The sequence below is a fragment of the Orcinus orca genome, chromosome 14 (genome assembly GCF_937001465.1).
Source record: "Orcinus orca chromosome 14, mOrcOrc1.1, whole genome shotgun sequence".
NCBI classification, from domain to species: domain Eukaryota; kingdom Metazoa; phylum Chordata; class Mammalia; order Artiodactyla; family Delphinidae; genus Orcinus; species Orcinus orca.
In genome coordinates, this window is record NC_064572.1 from 59,400,716 (window position 1) to 59,425,922 (window position 25,207).

At 42.4% G+C, this 25,207-nt stretch overlaps 1 protein-coding gene across 2 annotated transcripts in view; it reads left to right on the forward strand.

Annotated features, from left to right (window-relative positions):
- The first annotated feature begins 12,089 nt into the window (after nucleotides 1-12,089).
- The window catches only part of DNTT (DNA nucleotidylexotransferase), a 34,829-nt gene continuing 21,711 nt past the window's right edge, over nucleotides 12,090-25,207 (forward strand). The window contains exons 1-2 of one of the 2 annotated variants that reach the window (XM_004268390.2): nucleotides 12,090-12,394; nucleotides 24,337-24,511. In XM_004268390.2, coding sequence (XP_004268438.1) covers nucleotides 12,192-12,394; nucleotides 24,337-24,511 — 378 coding nt within the window. In that variant the 5' untranslated portion in view covers nucleotides 12,090-12,191. The remainder of the gene's footprint in view (nucleotides 12,395-24,336; nucleotides 24,512-25,207) is intronic. The other variant, XM_012532540.3, reaches the window with a different exon arrangement.

Genomic DNA, 25,207 nt, shown 5'->3' on the forward strand with positions numbered 1-25,207 from the left:
TCCCAGGAATGCAAGGATTCTTCAACATACGCAAATCAGTCAATGTGATACACCATATTAACAAATTGAAGGAGAAAATCCATATGGTCATCTCAATAGATGCAGAAAAAGCTTTTGACAAAATTCAACACCCATTTATGATAAAAACTCTCCAGAAAGTGGGCAGAGAGGGAACCTACCTCAACATATTAAAGGCCATATATGACAAACTCACAGCCAACATTGTTCTCAATGGTGAAAAACTGAAACCATTTCTTCTAAGATCAGGAACAAGACAAGGTAGTCCACTCTCACCACTATTATTCAACATAGTTTTGGAAATTTTAAGCACAGCAATCAGAGAAGAAAAAGAAATTAAAGGAATCCAAATCAGAAAAGAAGAAGTAAAGCTGTCACTCTTTGCAGATGACATTTTACTATACATAGAGAATCCTAAAGATGCTAGCAGAAAACTACTAGAGCTAATCAATGACTCTGGTAAGTAGCAGGATACAAAATTAATGCACAGAAATCTCTTGCATTCCTATACAATAATGATGAAAAATCTGAAAGAGAAATTAAGGAAACACTCCCATTTACTGTTGCAACAAAAAGAATAAAATACCTAGGAATAAACCTACCTAAGGAGACAAAAGGCCTGTATGCAGAAAACTATAAGACACTGATGAAAGAAATTAAAGATGATACAAACAGATGGAGAGATATACCATGTTCTTGGATTGGAAGAATGAACATTGTGAAAATGACTATACTAGCCAAAGCAATCTACAGATTCAATGCAATCTCTATCAAACTACCAGTGGTATTATTCACAGAACTAGAACAAAAAAGTTCACAATTTGTATGGAAACACAAAAGACCCCAAATAGCCAAAGCACTCTTGAGAAAGAAAAATGGAGCTGGAGGAATCAGGCTCCTAGACTTCAGACTATACTGCAAAGCTACAGTAATCAAGACAGTATGGTACTGGCACAAAAACAGAAATATAGATCAATGGAACAGGATAGAAAGCCCAGAGATAAACCCACGCACATATGGTCAAATTATTTTTGATAAAGGAGGCAAGAATATACCATAGAGAAAAGACAGCCTCTTCAATAAGTGGTGCTGGGAAAACTGGACAGCTACATGTAGAAGAATGAAATTAGAACACTCCCTAACACCACACACAAAAATAAACTCAAAATGGATTAAAGACCTAAATGTAAGGCCAGACACTAAAACTCTTAGAGGAAAACATAGGGAGAACAATCTATGACATAAATCACGGCAAGATCCTTTTTGACTCACCTCCTAGAGAAATGGAAATAAAAACAACAATAAACAAATGGGACCTAATGAAACTTAAAAGGTTTGCACAGCAAAGGAAACCATAAACAAGACAAAAAGACAATCCTCAGAGTGGGAGAAAATATTTGCAAATGAAGCAACTGACAAAGGATTAAAATTTACAAGCAGCTCATGCAGCTCAATATCAAAAGAACAAGCAACCCAATCCAAAATGGGCAGAAGACCTAAATAGACATTTCTCCAAAGTTGACAGATTGCCAACAAATACATGAAAGGATGCTCAACATCACTAATCATTAGAGAAATGCAAATCAAAACTACAGTGGGGTATCACCTCACACAGGTCAGAATGGCCATCATCAAAAAATCTACAAACAATAAATGCTAGAGATGGTATGGAGAAAAGGGAACACTCTTGCACTGTTGGTGGGAATGTAAATTGATACAACCACTATGGAGAACAGTATGGAGGTTCCTTAAAAAATTAAAAATAGAACTACCATACGACCCAGCAATCCCACTACTGGGCATATACCCTGAGAAAACAATAATTCGAAAAGTGTCATGTACCACAATGTTCACTGCAGCTCCATTTACAATCATCAGGACATGGAAGCAACATAAGTCCATTGACAGATGAATGGATAAAGAAGATGTGGCATATATATATACAATGGACTATTACTCAGCCATAAAAAGAAACGAAATTGAATTATTTGTAGTGAGGTGGATGGACCTAGAGTCTGTCATACAGAGTGAAGTATGTCAGAAAGAGAAAAGTAAATATCATATGCTAACACATATATTTGGAATCTAAAAAAAAAGTTATGAAGAACCTAGGGGCAGAACGGGAATAAAGATACAGACCTACTAGAGAATGGACTTGAGGACACAGGGATGGGGAAGGGTAAGCTGGGACGAAGTGAGAGAGTGGCATGGACATATATACACTACTAAATGTAAAATCGATAGCTAGTGGGAAGCAGCCGCATAGCACAGGGAGATCAGCTCAGTGCTTCGTGACCACCTAGAGGGGTGGGATAGGGAGGGTGGGAGGGAGACGCAAGAGGGAGGAGATATGGGGATATAGGTATACATATATCTGATTCACTTTGTTATAAAGCAGAAACTAACACACCATTGTAAAGCAATTGTACTCCAATAAAGATGTTTAAAATATAAAAAAGGAGGTTTTGACCTGCGTAGGACAAGTCATGCTTCTCTACATAAAGAAAGGTATTTTAGGATCAGTAGGCAATAAATATAGGATAAGTGGGCTTCCCTGGTGGCGCAGTGGTTGAGAGTCCGCCTGCTGATGCAGGGGACACGGGTTCGTGCCCCGGTCCGGGAAGATCCCACATGCCGCAGAGCGGCTGGGCCCGTGAGCCATGGCCGCTGAGCCTGCGCGTCCGGAGCCTGTGCTCCGCAACGGGAGAGGCCACAACAGTGAGAGGCCCGCGTACCGCAAAAAAAAAAAAAAAAAAAAAAAAAGATAAGTAACAAAGGGGTGTTCTTAGTGTGAGTTCCCAGGAAGCTGGCCCTGAAATGGGGATTTGTATGCAGGAAGTCTATTGAGGATGCTTTTGGGATCAACATCTGTGAGGGAGTGAAGGGAGTGGACTAGGCAGAGGCAACAGTGATCCACAACACAGTCACAACACAGGCTTCAGTCAATCCCACAGGACGCTCTGGAGCTGGGGACTCCTTCAGAGTTGTCACCCCTTGAAACAAGATGGCCTCACCTGCATAAACCTCCCCGACCAGGAATTAGATGCAGCTGTCTCCAGGGACGGTCCTGACCTCAGGCCAGGTGGCTCCCTTTGGCAGTGAGCCATCAGCTGGCAACACTCCCAGCAGCAGAGGAAATGGGTGCCTGGGTCCTGAAGGGGGGCTCTAGGCAGTACACCACAGCATCCACTGCAGGGGGGATCGGTGACCTTGGTGATAAATGTTCATAGCAGGAGGAGGCGGAAAGGCCCATTCCTAAGGAACTAGGAGCAATCAGGGAATTTGAAGCATATTATTATCACCAGGCTCGGTTTGCTATTCATTTCACTCTGACCTAAGACCATCTCAGACCCCTAGAGTTACAAATACTACTGCAATGTAACATTTGCCCCATAAAATCTAGTAAAGAATAATTGAAAACTCAGCTGGCTCTTTTCAAACCGTAAAGGTCAAACACATTCCAAATTTGGTTTAATTATCTATTTTACAATTTTGGCTATGATCCTATTGTTTTCCAAAACACTGTCTAAATGACTGTGAGATTCTGTCTTTATAAAATTGTTTCTTTCGGATTTGCCTCCTTGGTCTGTCACATTTATCCCAAGTCTCCATTCCTACTGCCATTAGCTTCTTTCAAGTCTTTGCCCAAATGTCACCTCCTCAGTGAGGCCTTCTGACCATTTTTTTTTTTTTTTTTTTTTTTGGTACGCAGGCCTCTCACTGTTGTGGCCTCTCCCATTGCGGAGCACAGGTTCCAGACGCGCAGGCTCAGCGGCCATGGCTCACGGGCCCAGCCGCTCCACGGCATGTGGGATCTTCCCGGACCGGGGCACGAACTCGGGTCCCCTGCCTTGGCAGGCGGACTCTCAACCATTGCGCCACCAGGGAAGCCCTGATCCTCTTAATTTAAATTGCCCCCCTCACCTCCACCTCAACATCTTTATTCTTTCCATAGCACTTATCACCATCTGGCCAACTCTAATTCATTTATTAGTTGTATTTATTGGTTCCCCCCCACCCCACCCCATGATAGAATGTAAATTCCATGAGGGCCAGGATAGTCTGTTTTATTCACTCTGTATTCTTATTGTGTAGGATAGCGCCTGTAGTATAGTAATCGCACAATAAATATTTGTGAATGAATGAATTAATGAATAACCCCAGTTTAGGCCTCCATCAGCTCTCTCCTCTCCGTCTCCACGTCTCTGAGGTGTCCCCTTTCTAGACTACTGCGGCATCACTGCTAGGCTGACTTCCTCATGCCACTCTCTGCTCAGAAGCTCTCCATGGCTTCTCAATGCCTACTCAGGATTTCAGCACTCTCCGAGAGCTGGTGCAGCCCTCCCGGCCCTGGACAGGCCCCTTCCTCTGTGAGCAAATTCTCTGCCTCTCCCCTCCCCTCTCTCCTCTGAATTCCTCCAGCAAGAGATTGTAAGAGGGGCAACTTAAACATCCTCTAGGGTGCTCTGAAGAGTGAGCGTGAGGTTGAAGGTTAATGCACGTCACAGAGACTAACATCTTTACAGATGACCACGACTGCTATGCCGTCATCATACGATTCTGCCATCAACTTCTCATTTAAATCATAGGTGTCCTGAAGCTAGGAGCTAAAAAATCAAGTCGGATTCTCCAGTTTACTAGAAACAAAGCTGATCTAGTGACTCAGATCACAGTGGTGTATCAGAGCTGGCTAGTGCCAGCTAACAAGATCCAAAGGTGAAATGTTCTAGAACTTTGAGAGCTGATTGTTAAACATTCACACGCTCCTGGCCACCTATCTGATTCCTGTGTTTATTTCTGGTTTGCAATCCAGAGGGGATAGAGGTGTTACTGATTACTTCAGAAACACTATCAAGTGAGAAGGAGAGAATTAAAAGGATCTGGGGAGAGAGGTGAAGGAGAAGTTTGGGGAGTGAGGATAGAAGTTCTGTTTCAGACATTTTGAGTAAGACCCATAAGAGGAGACTATATGGGCTAGGCATTCAAGGGAGAGGAATGAACCAGAGATAAAGATTAGGAAATCCCCTGGTTCTGGCAGCACTGGAGGACTTACCCCAGGGATCCAGCAGCCACTGCTAACCCCGTCCACCCAACCTACGGCCAACAGCGCAGTCACCAGGGCCTGCCTCTGTCACTTTAGACTCAGTTCAGGTTCTCTCCTGCCGTCCCAGATCAGTCTTTGATTACCTCATGCCTAGATTAATCCAACGGTCTCCTAATTTCTTCCCTTCTCTCTACCTTTCCGATTCATCCCATTCATTACTGCCTGGTTGGTTTTCTTGAGGCTCCATTTCATCACATTGTGCCTTTGCTCAAACACCTTCAACAGCTCCCAATTCTCTGCAAATAAAATCCCAACTCTCCTATTCAAACTCTTCTTCAAGGCAAATACCTGTACTTTCTTACCTCCATGCTTGACACCCATGCTTTCACCCACCATTTTGTCCGCAGCTGGAGTTTAATAAATATTTTTTTTAATCAAAGTATAGTTGATTTCCAATGTTGTGTTAATTTCTGCTGTACAGCAAAGTGATTCAGTTATACACATATATACTTTTTTTAAATATTCTTTTTCATTATGGTTTATCACAGGATATTGAATATGGTTCCCTGTGCTATACAGTAGGACCTGTTGTGTATCTATTCTATATATAATAGCTTACACCTGCTAACCCCAATCTCCCACCCCATCCCTCCTCCAACCCTACCCCCCTTTGAAAACCACCAGTCTGTTCTCTATGTCAGTGATTCTGTTTCTGTTTCATAGATAGGTTCATTTGCGTCATAGAGTTTAATAAATATTTTTGAATGAAGACTAGAAGTCACAAATAAGCTGTTGTTTCCATCAATTCCCTTGTTCTTGCCATCATTCCTCACCTTGTGGATGAAGGGGAAACCTCAAGTTATAACTAAAATATAGAATTTTCTTGTATTTATTGGCATCAAGGATACAGAGCTACAGATTGATTTTCAGTGGCAAGAAGCAAATTTTCCAAGATTTTTGTCATTCAGGAAACCCCAGGAATTTTCCTGAGGAGGCAGTTCAAAGCTCCAAAAAACACTTGCTGCTGAGAACAAAACACAGCTGTCCAGGCAGCGGAGGAAGCTGGTGCTTGGTGAGAAACCAAACCAAAACAAAGCCCTGCCCGCACATTTGAGGATGGCAGAGTTCCCAGGTCGACAGCTTGAAGTGAGTAGATGATACAAGATTTTTGATATAAAAGAAAATAAAACTACCGGAAGCAGAAGTTTTCTCTCTCAAACTGACTTCTTCTAATGCACAGAAACGGAACAACAACAAGACTTCTCAGGACAAAAATAACGTTTTGGTTTTTTTTTCTTCTTTTGACGGGAAGAAGCCCACTTCCCCACCCAACCCAGGGAGAACCTGCAACCCTTTCCCTTCTCTCCTGCCCCAGATACTCATACTCAATAAAGGTCTGTAAGATCAATCATATGGATACCAAGTATTATCCCAGATGGAAAAACAAATCAAGATTAAATGAAGGAGAACAGCAACTGCATAGGAGCCGGAGAGTGGCAGCCAATGACCAGGTGTACTCTCTGTTTCCTCATAGCTGCCATCACCTACCCAAGCCAGGACCACTGGTTGTATCTCCAGCACATGGGAGTGGCAGTACGAAGGGGAGGGTAGAATAGGGACCACGAACCCACAGTGGGCCAGGTGGCTATGTTCATGTTATCTTGTTCATCACTTACAATGCAATGAAGTCGGCACTATGATTGCCGTTTTACAAATCGGAAGCCGAAAAGCCCACAGGTTAAGTGACTTGCCCAAGACCACACACCTGGTGAGTGGCAGGTGGTTACCAGGCCTAACTCCAAGACCCCAGGCTGAGTGTGTATGCAGCTGTCAACACCTGTGGTGTTCAACAAGGTGATCTAAGTGTTCTAGGAAACAAACCAACCAAAAATACAAGCAAGTTGGGAATACATTGGGCTAACCTAAAATAAACAGGTCTCTTTACTGCAAGGCTCCCCGAATAGTCTAACACACATAAAGTTTTTCTGGCTTCCCTTAATACACCACAGAACTTTCTGTTTTGCATGGAACACTTCATGAGAATGGTGTCACCCAGCGCCCATTTTGGGAATCATGGCAGGACACCCTTCCAGTCTCATTGAGATCCTCGGTCTGTTCTTGAGTGGGCCTGACACCACTTTTGGAAGAGTCTAGGGAAATCAAAAGTCCAGTGAGAAGTACACTGACAGAAATACCTCTCAATTGTGTGGGAACACCACAAGGGACAGGGGAGGGAAGGGGGCAAGAAAGATGAGCTATTATAATGACAATGAACACTTTTTAGCACTTGCTGCCTGCCGGGACTCTTTGAGGTAATTATTTAGTCCTTATAACCACTATAACATAGAAATAATTATAACCTCCATTGCACAGATGAGAGAATTGAGGCACAGAGAGGTTTGATAACTTACCCAAGGTCACACAGCTCATAAATGTCTGGGTGTTGAATTCAGGTAGTCTGGCTCCTTTATTACTGTGTTATACTTGCTCACATTGAAGAGACATTTAGGTGGGAACTTGTAGCGTGGAGAAAGGCAGACATGGCAGAAGATTCATATCATAGTTATCCAAACAGCATAAAAGCTTAACAAAAACACCAAGTTAGATTTGATTTCTAGTTTATTCTACATTTACTGGTGCCTACTGTACAAGGAGGTGTGTTAGGTGCTGGGGATTCAGATGTTAACATGCCCTACATGATTCCTGTCCCAACAGGACTTACGGTCCAATAGAAGGTACACACAAGGGATTAGTGTATTACAGCACAGAATAGCATGTGCTCTTATGGGCAAGGAGACACAGAAGACTGTGGGAGCACAGACGGCACCTGACCCAAACTTCGATAGCCCTAAGTACTTTAGTGCTTTATAAAGTACTTTCACCTCTATAAGATGCTTGAAAGAGGGAACAATTGGTATGAAGTTATTTCAGGGGGGTCACATCTTCTTGTCTCCAGGACCATACCCACAGCTTGGAATTCTGGCAAGCGCCCAGAATGGCCTGACCACTGTACAGTGTGGTCCCCCTCTTGAAGCCTCTCCTCTAGGAGGTGTAGGGCTCTGGCCCTCCCTAATCTCTTCCCCAGGCTTGGTTCAGGTGCAGTAATGTCCCCTTGACTGGGAGTCTTCACAACCATCTGTCAGCACTTAGCTTGATCCTAGGCATGGCAGAAACAGGAACACTCCCCCTAAATCCCATGTGCTCCCCTGCATTTCCAAGCCCTGCTGTAGTTAGGTGGACTATGTGGCTAATTCTGACCAATGGGCTATGACCAGCAGTCATATGTGTATCATTTCTGAGACAAATTTCCCCTTAGAATAAGTATGCCTTCAGCAGTGTAGGTGATTCTCCATTTCCTACACCCTCACTTTCACTGGACAATGTATTTGTCAGTCAGGGTCCAGTTAGGAAATAGGAAAGCACACTAGATCTTTCAACAAAGAGAATTTAATATAGGAGATTGGTTTAGCAGGCATCGGAGGGCTACAGAGTAAAATGAGAACACTGAGATATCTCAGAGAGAGTAACTGTAGGAAGCATGTCCCACCCCAAGGGCTGCAGGAACAAAGGGACAGAGCAGGCATTGTTGAAATCTGAAAGTTTGGAGCAGGCAGTCCCCATGGAGCTGGAAACCAGATCTCTGAGGAAAGGGTGCTGCCTGCTGCTGGTGGTGCTGTAGGAGTTCATAGGAAGATCCCTGCAGAGCTGAGACTGTGCCAAAAAAGGGGGAGAAAGGTTAAAAAAACAAAAGCTGGAGATGCCAGAGAGAAGAACCATTACTGAGAAGACCCTGAAAGTATCAGCAAGCAAATCAAAAGGGTCAAGTCCTCCCCTCTCCAGGCTTGCAGTCCCTCTCTCTCTCTAGCGCCCCCTATTGGCAGGGCCCAACACGGAGCCAGATGACATGAGAGATGGAGTTTGCACGGTCCTAGCCCCAAAGGCATAGAGCAGATCATAGAAAGAGAGATTTCTTGATTGAGAGACAATAACCTAATAACCAGACAGGCATCATCACATTTTTAATTTTTGATAGTAATCTTTCCAATACAAATGATTCAAAGCAAATTAAATAAGACATTGGTTAGCATAATATTTCAATGATTTAATGGCTTTATAAATCATATAGAATTGACTTCAGATCAAAGTGGGACTTCTCTAAAAACAAAACACGAAATCACTACCAACTGACATTTATTTAAAGTGCTTCCTCTGTGCCAAACACTCCACTCAGGAGTTGCTGTGGGTTACCTCAGTCAATCCTCATTTTACAGATGGGGAAATCTGAGGCTTAGAGAAGTGAAGCACCATGCTCAAGGTCACAGTTCCAAAGCAATGGAGATGGTGAGATTTGTACAGGCAGCCCGATGTCAGAGTCTGAGCTCTCAGCCATGTCTCTGTACTTCTCCATCCCTTTTACCACTTAGGTGACATACTGGTTCTTCCTCTGGCCATACCCTGGAGGTGAACACGACAATCCCAGATTCTTGCCAGAATCTTTCCCCTACTCCAGGCCACGGGGCCACTTGGTAGTTAAGACTGCATTCTCACGTGAAACATTCAGCACTTCAGTAACCAAAAGCCTACCAGTGAAGAGCACAGTGGACTCTCATCCCAGATTTTGATCTTTGGCAAAAGCAATCACAGCACACTGGAACGGTAGAACTGCAGTAAAGGTCTTACCAGATGTTTAAATCCCTTCTGTAACATTTCAACAAACAGTTGTTTGGACTCTATTTGAACAATTTTCATGACCTGTAATATCCCACTCTGCAATGTGGCCTCTCTATTTTTAGAGAACCCTAGTTAATAAAAAGTTCTTACTCGCAGAGAGTTAAAATCTATTACTCTGGAAATTCCCTGGAGGCAGTGGTTAGGACTCTGTGCTTCCACTGAAGGGGGCGTGGGTTCGATCCCTGGTCCAGGAACTAGGATCCTGCAAGCTGCCGGCTGGGGCCAAAAAAAAATGTATTACTCTATAAGTTCCATCTGAAGATTTTTGATCTTTCTTAATCAACACAGATAGCTTTGCAAAGGCTTGAAGGCAGCTGTCATATCACTTTTCCCTGGTATTGTGGTGAGGAGTTCATGTACTTTTGAAGGTAGCAACAGTCTCAAATATGGCAGAATGGATGAGCAGAGCTCAAATTTGTTATTGGGGAAGACACATGTAGAGGAAGGCTTCTTTGCAGTTAAGAGCACAGGTTTCATACTCAGATTAAATTCAGTCATTTCCTACTTGTGACCATTGACTAGTTCTGTGACCTTGAGAAAGTTGTTAAACCCAGTGGGGATGCTAGTACCTACCAGACAGTGGTGTTGTGAGGATTCAATCAGCTAAGGCTTTTAGGTGCTTGCCATGGCCACAGAGTAGATGCTCCGGAAATGAGATTAGTAAAGTGTATTGATGAAAGACACGAATTTTATTTTACACATAAAGTTATGAAAATGTCTCTTTATGGCAGTAATTCTCACCTAAAGATCATCCCATCCCATCCCAAAAGATTAATTTTAGGCTTATATAACAGACTACTTAGTCTCCTGAACAGACAACATTAGTCTACTGAAAAGCTGAGATATTTAGCATTTGAAACCCAAAGACCTAAATCAAGATCTGATTCTGCCCCGTATTCTGTGATCTTGAGTACATTGAGCCTTTGTTTCCTAACTTATAAAATGCACCAGCATAGTTAAAATGCCCACCATGAAATTCCGATGGAGCAATTAGAGGCAACAGATTAGAACACAGAGTAATGTGAAAGGATCCGAAAACACAGTTCTGAGTGAAAAATAAAAAGGTGACCAGCAGGATGAGAAGTATAACAGTGCCATTTATGTAAAATCAAAACAACCATACACGATGAATAACACCCAGGCTAACTACAGAAATCCAATGTATTGCAGTGCCAACCTATGAGGGGAAGAGAATGCAAGCTACTTGGGAGGTTAAAAAATCATCAAAAATAAAGACAAGGAGAAAAGGGAACCCTCTTGCACTGTTGATGAGAATGTAAATTGATATAGCCACTAAGGAGAACAGTATGGAGGTTCCTTAAAAAACTACAAATAGAATTACCATATGACCCAGCAATCCCACTACTGGGCATATACTCTGAGAAGACCATAATTCAAAAAGAGTCATGTACCAAAATGTTCATTGCAGCTCTATTTACAATAGCCAGGACATGGAAGCAACCTAAGTGTCCATCGAGAGATGAATGGATAAAGAAGATGTGGCACATATATACAATGGACTATTACTCAGCCATAAAAAGAAACGAAATTGAGTTATTTGTAGTGAGGTGGATGGACCTAGAGTCTGTCATACAGAGTGAAGTAAGTCAGAAAGAGAAAAACAAATACTGTATGCTAACACATATATATGGAATCTAAAAAAAAAAAAAAAAGATCATGAAGAACCTAGGGGCAAGACGGGAATAAAGATACAGACCTACTAGAGAATGGGACTTGAGGATATGGGGAGGGGGAAGGGCAAGCTGGGATGAAGTGAGAGAGTGGCATGGACATATATACACTACCAAACGTAAAATAGATATCTAGTGGGAAGTAGCCGCATAGCACAGGGAGATCAGCTCGGTGCTTTGTGACCACCTAGAGGGGTGGGATAGGGAGGGAGGGAGGGAGGGAGACGCAAGAGGGAAGAGTTATGGGGACATATGTATATGTATAGCTGATTCACTTTGTTGTAAAGCAGAAACTAACACACCATTGTAAAGCAATTATACTCCAATAAATATGTTAAAAAAATAAATAAATAAAGACAAGAGGGGTCTCAAGAAATTTATAATAAGTAAATAGATTAATTAATTAATTAATAACATGGGGAAAATGATGCTTCCCTACCTTCCTCAAAAGGTTATTCTGAGGATCTGATGAGATTATGCATAGGAACCCAAAAGTTAATTTACCATTTCCATTATCATCTCTGTACTGGACAAATGAACAGAGGTAGCAATTCCCCATGGATCTTCAGCAGGAAGTCATGAACAGGGCAGAGACCAGTGAGATGGTGAGATGACATCAGGGCTCCTTATGAAGGAGGGGCAGGCTCTCCCTCACTTCTGGAGACACCACTTGTTGGCACAGCCAAAGGCAGCAGCAGTCTCTTCCCATGGATCCGCTGCACGTGGCCCCCTCAGGCCCTCGGAAGAAGAGACCTAGGCAGCTGGGTGCCTCAATGGCCTCCCCTTCTTATGACATCAAGTTTGGAGATTTGGTCCTCTTCATTTTGGAGAAGAAAATGGGAACCACCCGCAGAACCTTCCTCATGGAGCTGGCTCGAAGGAAAGGATTCAGGGTTGAAAACGAGCTCAGGTAAGACATCACGGATTTCAGTTTCTGAATAAGCAGGGTTTCTTTGGAACCCGTGTTTTCCTCCACCTACAGAAGAGGTGACTCTCCCACTGGGAGAACAGGTATGAAATTAAACAACAAATTTGAGGCCATTAGTTAAGGGAAATAAGATGAGTGATGATTTGATGCAATTGTATTGAAACCAGTTGGCACCAAAAGATAACGTAATTTTTTTTTTTTTTTTTTGGCCTTTCACTATTATGAGATGAGGTATCTAGGGATGATCAACAGAAACCTAGTTGGGAGGTTCAATGATGAAACCATTCGAGTTTGTTCTTGACCAAATTAAACTAAAGCACCACTGAGTTGAATCAAAAACTGTCAGCTGCTTGAAAGCAAAAAGATTGGTTTGATTGCTTGGCCCTTGAGCTGTGCATCTGACTGTGCTGAGGTGGGTAGTGTCTGTGATGGTCTAGGATGAGTGACTAGCTGGCTCACCATAGGCACCAAATGTGGCTTTGATCATGCTTTTCTAAGCAGCAGTCTGAGTGGGATTTGTAGAGAGAGGGATGCTGGTTAAAGATTCAGGGGCAGCTCTGTCCAGGGGTGATGGACACCACGCTGAGAGTGATGAGCTCAGAGCCCAGACAAGAAGGCAGTTGAAGCAAGCATGTGGGGCACCTCAACTGGTTCACTAGCAAACCCACTCACATCCCAGCGCTGGCCCTGCTCTTTTTCTAACAGTTACGTAAACTCTTCACTGGTTTCAAACAAAACAAAATCCAGACACAAATGGTATTAGAACCTTGGCATAAACAGTTCCAAACAGAATTGCCAGAGGGCTTGTAATGGATAAAGAATGATAATTAATGCAATTGGCTGGCTTTGATTGTCCAAGGAATAATTTGACCGCATTTTTTTTTCAGGAAAATCGATAAGAATTCTGTGTGAAAATACATTTTTACTTTGAAGATAGTCTTTGACATTAAAAAATAAAACTGACAAGCATTTCCTGAGGAAGTGTCAGTTTCAGATTGCTAGAGAAACATATGTCAAAAGTCAATAATCAGATATGATAATTTTCACAATACCCGTAATTCATATGAAGAGTCAATCTCATAGAAACATTTTATTTATTTATTTTTTACTGAAGTGCCCCATTCAGAAATTCCTGAGTTTCCCATGGTATCCCTCACCCGATTTCTCTTTACATGGTCTCCTTCCCCCAACTCCTGCCTCTTTTTTCCTTTTTAACCCCTATCTCATTTGGGATATTAAGCTCAAAATCTCATTGAAACATCCCTTCCACAAAATCATAGATGTCATCCAATTGTTGAGTCTGCCTTACTTAACAGACTTACATAAAATATTGGAATCAGGAGGGGGAAAGACGACATAGGTAAGTGGCTAAAAACCGAAATTGAAAAAAAGGAAACTGAAAAAGTAGAAACTAGAAGCCTTAGCAAATATGGAACTGCTCTTTGTGGTAAAGAAATTTGGCAAAGGGCCAGACAGGAAGGTGAGAGCCAGATGGTCAAGGCATCACTTACATAGAAAGCTCTCTGTCGAAATGTCCACACTTCCAGCAAGAGCTGACTAGTTTAGTTACAGGCACAGCTACGAATATGCACACGGTAGCTGAGGCAGGTACTAGGAGAGACGCTGGGAGGCAAGCTTCTTCTTTTGACAAGAGCCCAACAGGCAGCTTTGCTGCCAGGGACTGAGCCCAGCTGCTCAGGCGACAGAGGAAACTGGCGCACGGTGAGCCAACTGCTGCTGTGAGATGACGGTGGCAAGGTTCCCAGGCTGGCTGCTCAGAAGACACATTAAACACAAATGTGTTTTATGGCACAAAAATAAACCACAAGAAGTAAAAGTCCTAGCTCTCAAACGGAATTTCCATACATAGTTATATAGACTTTAACTGGAAAAGACAATGGAAATTATTGTTAGAAATAAGAAATAAGAAATCTAGAGACCTCAAATTCTGGCTTGACCCTTCCCAGCCATGTGATGTGGGGCAAGACCCCCTCTTCTCTCTGACCTTAGTTTCTTGATAAATGGTCTAGTCTATCTGATGTGATACCATATGTGATGATGGATGTCAATATACTTGGATAAATTAAAACAGTTATACAAATGTAAAGTGTGGTTGTTTTCTTGTTACTTAGCTGAATCCATTGACCTTTACAGTAAATCCCTAAGGAGAGGGCTCTCTCTCCACACTCTGAACTAGATCAAATGACATAAATAAATAGAACAAAGAAAGGAAGGAAACCCATCAAATCGTCTATTTCGTAGGGAAAGGGGTAGTAGGGAGAGACTAGGTAGTAGGTGGAGGAGGTCATAGGGAGACATTATGGCTGCTTTTATGCTCTGTGTTTTCCAAATGTTTTTACAATAAACGTGTATTTTTAAAATGAAAATAAAGGAAGTTGTTTTTTAAAAGAAAGGATACTTCTCAATAAGAACAGCTAAATCTCTCCTTTTGATATATAGGATTCAGAGAAAGAGGAGCTAAAATTAAAAATGCTCTGAAAATAGACAGTAATCTCCATAGTTTCTAACACATTCTTTGGCTGCCAGGAGGATTAAATTTGAGGAAAAATCTGATTCCTACTTTACCTGGACCTGAACACACAGCTTAGAAATGGGGTACCTGAATGCATAGAACTATCTGGAACTATTTAAATTTCTAGCATATGTGCACTGTATCTTTATAGTTGGATTGGACTTCATTAATATTTATGTTATATGGCAAAAGACATGCTATTCCATGTGCCATAGGAAGCTGGTTCTTGAAATATAAATCAGGAGAGGTGTCAAGTCCTTTGAGGCATTTGTGCACATTCATTGAAAAGGTTTCTGAATTTTATTCCATGGCCAACATCCTAAATTTTAGAGCGGCTTCATAATATTCGAGCTACTCTAGCTGGGACAAGATAGAGACGGATCAGAATCTAGTGTTTGTCATGTTCTTCTTTTATCCTTGATTCCAGTACTTTGAGCTATTTTAAAACTTTATCTGCAGAGGAGATAAAGTTTATTTAAAACTTTATCTCCTCTAGGAACATATTAGCTAAGCCTACCATCTATGTCTTGACCTAAATCATTGATGCTGAAGAAGAAAGGGCTGGGTAGGAAGGGTGGATCTCCATGGTTACATCGCCCAGCAGATTAACACTTGCTGAGTTCCACTGTTCAAGCTGTAGAAACCCATCAGAGGATGCTTTTGCCCTTCCTGGACCTGCATAATTTGTCTACAAGGGTACCTTTGGAAGGCACTGATTTTACTGAAAGCAAGATAGACCATCATGGCATCACATATAAAGGGTTCTGTTAGTACCCACTCTGCACAATATGTGTCAGGTTCTGGAGACAAAAAATAGTAGAAGACTTGAACCCTGCAAGCAAAGAGTTTAAAATCAGACAGGAGAGTCAGGAACTGTACCTTTGTTGTCACCTAGCATGAAAAGATAGCATAATGTATTTTCCAAGTATGTACTTGTCTTCCTCTTTTTTTTAAATTAGCATTTTCCTACCCAACACTTCGAGCCTTCTTGTGTCATTTTGGTTTCCAACCATTCACTACGTAACTTTTGAAATGTGGCTTCTGTCTCACTCATTATCCCAAAACTATTGTCTTCAAAGAATTTCCTGGTAGTCAAATCCATGGTTTTTCACCTGAATATTGATAAAGACTCTTTCCTTGACTAAACTCTAGCGTGGCTTCTAGCAGCTTAAGGCCATGTCCCTAGGATTGTACCCCTGGCCCCGCCTTAAAATGCCTGCCTGAGAAAGTTCAAGATTACCGGAGAATTTACTATTTGTTCCAGTCAAAACATGGCAATAGGCAGATAGACCCCTGAAACTCCTCTTAGAGCAGGTACTTTAGAAACCTTGCCAGTATAAACCCTTTCTCTGCTCCTTTGAGATGTAAATCTTCCAACCACCCAGAACTGTCTTCTCAAGGACCTGAGAGCAAACATCCAAGATCATTCTCACCCCCAGTCTCTGCAGGAAGGTAAAGGCCTAACTTCAGTGGGCCCCTTGCTCTAACTTGCCCCACTGCCTCCTGTCACAAAGATTCCAGACGTTTTCTCCTCTAAATAAGCAGCAATTAGCAAATCCAGGTGGCCAGGTCACAAGGACCAGCCCCCTTAATGCCTCTCGGTGCCTTTCCCACACTCCAGCCTTTACAAGGTCTCCTGCCTTCTGTTCGCTCGAAGTTGAGTTCCATTCATGCTGGACCCTCTTCCCTATTGCAATAGTTATTACTGAATAAAATCTATTCTTACTGCTTTCAGTAGTATCCAGCTCTGTTTATCTTTGACAGTGTCTGATCACTTCAAATTTGTGGTATCTCAAATAAAAATATTAAAAGTCATTGTTTGCCAAATAAACAGAACACCAGATGAAAGAGCTGTTACCTGCTCTAGAAAATACGATGTGGAACTGGTCCACCTCTAGGCCTCTTCTGGGTCCAATGTCCAAACACATCTTCATTGGTTTCTCTTTATGGGTTTTTCTCACTCTTTCTCCCGCAACCTTGAATGGCTCCTCCCTGCATCTCTCTGCATCTAAGACCTAAGGCCCCTGGAAGCCTTCCTAGAGGAAGAAACTTCCTCCGTGGACACAGGTGTGATCCATGGCCTAGGGTTGGGCCCCGGCTCTTCCACTTGGGTTTGTTCCTCATCTCACCCAGTTGCCCGTCTCTGACTCCACAAGGGCAAGGGCGTCATCTGGGCCATTGTGTAGACCTCATCTTCATACCCTTGACAATTTTCTTACCCAGAGTAGGCTTCAGGAAATATTTGCTCAAAGAATGATTTATCTGGTGAATATGAAGCCAACCAAAGGCACTTATGATTACCAAGAGTAATTTTTGTCACTGAATTTTTTTTTTCTACAATGCACCTGTATTACCTTTGTAATCAGCAAAGTAATGAAGACTTTATTTTTCTGAGTTCAAGAGCATGCAATGTAAAAATTAGTCCTGCTCTGGTCCAAAGTACTTTATATTTCAAAATTTGTGGACTTTGAAAATGTTGGGCTTCCCTGTTGGCACAGTGGTTGAGAGTCCGCCTGCTGATGCAGGGGACACGGGTTCGTGTCCCGGTCCGGGAAGATCCCACATGCCGCGGAGCGGCTGGGCCCGTGAGCCATGGCCGCTGGGCCTGCGCGTCCAGAGCCTGTGCTCCGCGGCGGGAGAGGCCACCGCAGTGAGAGGCCCGCGTACCGCCAAAAAAAAAGGAAATGTTCATAGTCCCATTTACTGTGGGTCAAAAAATCAAGGCAAGACCCTCTCAGTCTTAAGTATATCAAGGACTGGAAATAGAAACTTGGCTTTCCTGTGCTAGTAAGAGTGTGCGATAAAACCAAAGAAAACCACCTTGATTTTTCAGTGTCAGGGACCCTGAGACAGATCAGTTGCTAGGGAAATTTGCAAGAGGATATTTTTAAACTGTGAATGTCTCTGCTCAACTATAAATGACTATTTAAAGTTATTGTTTATAAAATAAGTCCTATGTCAGATGGAAAGAATTAAGAAATTAACAGATACAAACTACTGTACATAAAATAGGTAAGCAACAAGGATTTACTGTATAGCACAGGGAATTATATTCAATATCTTGTAATAACCTATAATAGAATATAATCTGAAAAAAATAACTGAATCACTGCTGTACACCTGAAACTAACACAATACTGTAAATCAGCTATACTTTAATTTAAAAAAAAAGAATGCCCTCCCCAGGGAAAGAAAAGAGTTTTAAAGACAAAGAAAAAAGCAGGTGACCATCCATGATGGTCACCTTGGGGTGACCAGCTTGGGGTGTCAGTCTGGCTCCTGGCAAAGAAGGATGGCTGCCTCTTTCCTCATGGAGAGTTTTTCTAATTGTATCAAGAGGCAGGACCAACTGGGAAAAGAAAGACAGAAAGATCAGGAATACTGGTATCTGAGGAAAAAAAATCGGAACTGAGATTTGTGAGTTAATCTTTCAGTTTAGAGCTTTCTGGACATCTGAGGGCCACATTCATGATCCTTATAATATCTTTTACCATATGGATTATATATACCTAATGTGTTTCTTTTAATTGCCCCTAAACAGAATCATTGCAATTTAGCCCTATCTTAAGGAATAATAATCATAAAAACCATGGGTCTGATATACATAATTTAAACATATAGATTTAATAAACATATAAACTTTTAAAATGTTCAGTTATGTACTCCCTAAAATTATTTCATGTGCCTGCAGAGAAATGAGTACCATGTGGGGAAACATTGCTGTAATTAAGCAGCAAGTCCAGCATGGGGATCAGATCTAAGCTGGGGCAGGTAAAGAGCGATCTTTCTCTATAGCTCCGTTCCACAAGGTGGAGTTCTTGGGCTGTGAGGTGGTTTTGAAATATGGTGGCCCCCACGGAGTGACAGGGACTATTTTCCCTTTCCTTACATTGGGGGTGGGGGGCCTGGTGTACCCGATAGGGTACAGCAGGAGTGACACTATGTGGCTTTGGGGGCTAGGTCATAAAAGGCCCTGAGGCTTCTGCTGTTCCTTGGACCCCAGAGCCTCAGGTAAGAAGTTTGAGTTCCCCCTGAGAGAGGCCACTTAAAGGTGCTCAGGCTGATTGGTGCTGCTGAGCCCAACCTCCCAGTCACCCTCGCCGAAGTGCCAGACACGCAGGCTGTGTGGAACACCAGTACCTCCATCAGCCGTATATGCAACAGAAGGATGGCCCAGCTGAGCTGCCTAAATTCCTGACCCACAAAATTGCGAGACGTAACAAAACTGTTCCTTTTCAAAGCCATTACATTTGGGGATTGTTGGTTGTGCACCAAGTAGATAACTAGAACTGACTATGTCAGAATCACCAAGGGAGCTTGTCAAAATCCATATTTCTGGTCCCTAGGTGAGATTTACTGAATCTGAATCTCTGGTAATAAGGCTCATGCATCTGAACTTTAGTCCACCTTCCTGTGTGTCTCTAGTAGACACTAGAATTTTAGAAACTTTCCTTTAGAGCTATAGATTAATCAATTCATTCTACTAGTGGGCTCTCTATTGACCATTGCTATAAATCTGGCCATGAGCTGGGCGCCAGGCATGATTATAACCAGGCAGATTATAACACTGTCCCTGCCCTTAGCGATGCCAAGCATCAAGTCAAGCACATTTCAGTTCAGCACCAGTTGAGGAACAGGACCCTGCATGGTTTTCCCTGTGGGAAGCTGAAGGACAAATCCGAGTTCAGGATTCCTGTCATTGGTTCACAGCCTCCCAAACCTACTCCAAGGCACAATTAATTGGTCATGGCTAAGAAACTGGATGCACTTAAAGAATGGAATCCACTGATATTTCAGGAACAGCCATCTCAGCACTGCCTTGGGGTCTTTAGGAGAGATTGAAGGTGGCTGCCTGAGGCTCGCTGCCACCTTGTATCATAAGAAGAAAGCCCAGGTCTTTGGGGCCAGCCCCAAACAGCCATCTCAGCCCCGATCCCAGGTTGCTTTGCCCTTGAAAATGACATGCATGTGTATTTATTCCTTTAAGTGGAAAAGTGATGAAAGATGGTTCATGACAGAAAATGGGAAAATATAGAAAAATGCTTAAAACAAACAAAACCTCGCACAGGGGTCTAACCACAGTCTAGCAGAACGTTAAGAGATTACGCGAGTCATGAACACCTGGGTTTGAATCTTGGCTTCATGTAACCTCTGTAGGCTTGGTTTTCTCATTTGAAATTTCATTCCCCACCTCATAAGACTCTTGGGCGGATTGAGTAAGAATATATCCGTGTGTGTGTGTGTGTGTGTGTGCGTGCGTGTGTGTGTGCGTGTGTGTGTGCGTGCATGCGCGTAGTTTTTGTTATTCTTGCTGATTGTCTGGAATGTTTCTCTCTAGTCTTTTTCTTTCGTGTATACCAGTATTTAATTGTTTGTTCATTGTTTTACAGCACCCTTCCCCTACATCCCTAGGCATTCAGAATGTCTGTTAGAGGCAGGGCTGAGTCCAGAGATACCCTAGGTGAGAGATGGTGTGGAGGAACCGGGAGTGGTAAGTGTGGATGGCGAGGGACCTGAATTTGGAAGAGGAGCCCCGGGGGTTCCTCCTGAGCACATCTATCTCCCTCCGAAGTTTAGGCAAAACCCAGAGCTCAGGGAGCCTGACAGCCCCTCTGTGACTACTCCATCCTGGTGTGTAGCCATAGCAACTGTTCTTTCAGACTTCTGGGACAGTCCTTATTGTAGCCCATATTATACTGGACATAAAACATCGAAACATGAATCCTATGTGGCAGCAGCAGGGAGAGAGTGTCTAACAGTGTTATGTAGGAAGTGTCAGTCCACCTCTATTTCTGCACTTCGGAGAGAATCTTCATCGTGATCATGGTGGTGGTGGTGGTGGTGGTGATACTCATCCTGATGGTATTCGTTTTGAGAAAAGGAATAGCTCTCGCCAGAGCCATGGAATTAAGCCCAAAGTCACAGAGGGACAGCTCAGTGTGGTCTAGCACACAGGTTTTATTCTATTTTATTTTTTTGGCTGTGCCACACAAGATCTTAGTTCCCCTACCAAGGATCGAACCAGCACCCCATGCAGTGGAAGCATGGAATCTTAACCATTGGACCACCAGGGAAGTCCCCCAGTACACAGATTTTAGATTAAAACAGACCTCAGATCAAATTTCAGCTCCACCAATTATTAGCTGGGTGAATTTTTAATGTCTCTCAAAAGTTCTCTTTTCTTATTTTTAGATGGGGATAATCATACCTACCTCATAGTGTTATTGACAATTAAATGAGGTAGTGTATGAAATGTGCCTACCATGGTTCTGGTACATGGTAATATTCAAATATGATTAGTCTTTTCAATACTGGAGTCTTCAGGGCAGAGAGAAAACCACTGTATCAGCAAAGGGCTGCCACAACACAGCAGTAAGACACTGGTAGCAGAACATACTAGAGGGGATGACCCTTCTTGGTAATACTATCTGCTAAGGGCTCAGAACAGAAAGTGAACAAATGCTTTATTGTGGTGGTCTGGAACCGAACCTGCAATATCTCTGAGATGTGACTGTACTGTGATGATGTCAAAGTTCCTAATGCTGACTTTCAAGCTCTTACTTTGTGGGAACGAGTGACAAACAGTACTGAACTCTGAATAGCACAACGTGAATGTTTGATTTTTTGTTTTTGTATGTGCTTTATTGCTGTCGTTGTTGTTTTGTTTTGTTTGCTAGTTGCTTAATGAGCAGGGGTTGGAAGTCTAAATCAGAGTCTTCCTTCATATGATGTATAGCCTATATTCACAAATACACTTATATGAATTCAGTAAGAGATGAACGTGGTCCTCATCCAATAGGGTGAGCTCACATATCCCCACTGGGGGATGGTGGTACAAGAGTGGATGGTGAGGGGTCTACATTTGGACACTGAGCCCCAGAGCGCCTCCTCAGCACACCCTGCTCCCTCTGAGGTTCAGACAAAACCCTATTTATAATAATAAGAATAAATATTATAATAAATAATGTAATAGTAAAATTTCCCTTCAAAGGGCAGAAATATAGAAGGAATAATAATTACTATGTAGCCCTGTTAATTCTTTTGTTGTTCAAGTCTTGACATAAACAATCTTTCATGAAGTTTACCATAAATAATCTTTGGAATTATATGGATCTGGAATAGGGAAGCAGCTAGCCGTCTTCCCTCATCCCCTGTAAAAGGTTGTTTTACCCTGACTTATTTCTGCCTGGCCCTGCTGCACATCCTGCCATCCAGATGGTCTCAGCTCTGATCTCCAGCCCTCACCTCTCTCCCAGCGCCAGCCTCAGATCCCAACTGTCAGCCAGCTATTTTCATTTGGATCTCCAGCCATCCTTCCAATGCAGCATGCCTGAAATAAACTTCAATTCTACTCCCCCACCCCTTCCCCCAAAGAGATGCAACTTCCTAAATCTCTGTTTCTACCAAAAGTGATAATACTTGAGTGTGATAGATATGCTGGAGTCATATTTGAGTCTATTCTCCACACCATCTTTTATAGGCAATGCCAGCTGTCCATCATATGTCTTCTTTGCCTTCCTTTCTAGAGCTATAGGAACCAGAGTGGGGTTAAAGTCATCTTATATCTGGTCCAGTGATTCATCTTCCTAAGTAGCTCCCCACCTTTCCCCAACCCATGACTCCCCCTTCCAAATCATTGTGTGTAACAGATTAGTCTTTTAAAATAACACGACAGCGCTATCCATGTCCTGCTCACAAAAGCCTTCAGTGGCTCCATAATCCCAGAAAACAAGATCCAACTTCTTCAGCCAGGCTTCCAAGACCCTCTGTAATGTGGTACTCAGCCACATCTACAACTACTTCCCAACATGAATTCTTCACTCCAGTACAGGCCATTCTCCTTCCTTTCCTCTGAACCTTTTCTTCCAGGACGACCAAAAGTTCTGCCTACCAGGTACCTTATCCCTCCCTTCCACCCAGACAGGGCACAAATCCTGCTTTTCCACAAAGCCATCCACCTCTCCCAGCCCACACCAAATTCTTTTCCCTCTCTGTGTACCATCTGCAGATCCTGTCCATGTCTTGTGTCTTATCATAACATACTGTTAACATAAGATACTGATGCCCAGAGACTTCTCTTTTCTTCTTCGGTACCCATCACCACCACAAGAAACCTAGGGCTGTGCATATAAGAGCGAACCAAAAAATACCCAATGAATCCAAGAGTCAGTCAAGAAAAGGAGAAGGAGAAAGAAGAAGTCAAGCAAGAGAAGTGGGAAAAACAAGAGAAAATTGATTTTTTTTCTCTTAGATACCTAAGTACACTATTTGCTCTTGTTATTTCCCAGATTCATAGACTACTTGAACTGAAGAAGCCTTAAAAATTATTAGTTCCAATGATATAATGCTGACTGTGGAGACTTCTTAAAAACTAGAAATAACATACTTGACCCAGAAAAGACAGTCAAAAAGGATAAATATCATTTACCAGCTGTGTGACCTTCAGGATGTTCTTAACGTCTCTGTTCTTCAGTTTCCTCATTTTTGAAGTGTGACTAGTATGACATTTACTTGAGGAGCTATGTGAGTATTAAATCAGATAATGTATGTAAAGTACTTGGACAGTGCTGAAACATTGTAAGTGCTCAGTACTTACTAGGGAAAAGATACAGGGTCTTACGTCACAGGGTTGTACTTTGAAAAACATGTAAAACAGGGGCTTCCCTGGTGGTGCAGTGGTTGAGAGTCCGCCTGCCAATGCAGGGGACACGGGTTCGTGCCCCGGTCCGGGAAGATCCCACATGCCGCGGAGCGGCTGGGCCCGTGAGGCATGGCCGCTGAGCGTGCGCGTCAGGAGCCTGTGCTCCGCAACGGGAGAGGCCACAACAGTGAGAGGCCCGCGTACCACAAAAAAAAAAAAAAAAAAAAACACCATGTAAAACAATATTTCTCAAAGGCTGGTCACCTCCTATTAATGGGTTGTGAGATCAATTTAGTGGGATGTTATAAGCATATCGACATCTATATTTTGGGTGATGATATAAAATGTGTTTCTAACTGTGGGTCACAAATAAGTTTGAAAGGCACTGGGTTAAAGCCCTCTACAAATAAAAACGAAGTGGCACATCAAAGCCACAAGCAGAGTGCAAGATGCTAATTTAAGAACGGTTTTATCCTCCATCCTCTCTGGACCTTGGTTTTCCATTGACACCACAATCTTACTAATGTTTTCTTAATTTTTCTTGCATCTGATATGTAACGTAGACCACTGTTGTTACACTAATTTAAGTAGAACTCCCTTGCATGGAGGTCTAGGTTCTCTGTGCCTGTGGTCAGGTCTACTGTGCATCTTTCTCCATCAGATGGAATGCTCTGAAACGCCTCAGGGAAAGAGGAGAGCTTCTCATTTCAAAAGTCCCTTCAGCTGGTAACTTTGTCTTGCATTCTGCAGTGATTCTGTCACCCACATTGTGGCAGAAAACAACTCTGGTTCAGAGGTTCTTGACTGGCTTCAGGTACAGAACGTAAGAGCCAGCTCACAGCTAGAACTCCTCGACGTCTCCTGGCTGATAGAAAGTATGGGAGCAGGAAAACCGGTGGAGATTACAGGAAAACACCAGCTTGTTGTAAGTGTCACGAATGTGATTTTCATTGCCTTTTGCTTGATGATTAAGAACATGGGCTGTAGAACCAACAGACCTGAGTTAAACCCCAGGTTCTCTGCTTACTCCCTGTGTGAACTTGGACAAGTCACTTAGCTTTTCTGAGCTTCAGTTTCTTCCACTACATTATGAGAACAATAGTGCCTGCCTATCTTGTAAGATGGTTATGAGGATTAGAATAACACACATGTAAAGTGCTTAAGACAGAGCCTGATTTATATATGCACTTAATAAATGGTAGCTATTTTTACAAACAAGTCTATACACAAATATTTCAAAATATTGAAGTCTTGATGTCTGGCAGTCAGAAAAGTAGAAGGTTCTTATTTTTTTTCTTACTGTGATCATTCATAAAGAAAAAAACAAAGTTAAGCTCTTAATTCCACACCCATCACCAACGGACCATAACTACATAAGTTCACAGAAAAGAAAAATGATATTTAATTGGTAGTTTTTTTTCATGTTATTTTTTCAGATTGCAAAAATAATACATGTTAATTGTAGCAAATTCAAATATTAGAGATGCATATAACATAAAATTTGAGCCGCCTATGATTTTATTCTCTTTCCAGAGACAATTACCATCAAACTGCCTTTTTCTTCACACACATCTATTATTATTACCACTATAATTGTTATTTAAAATGGATGCTTATGCAT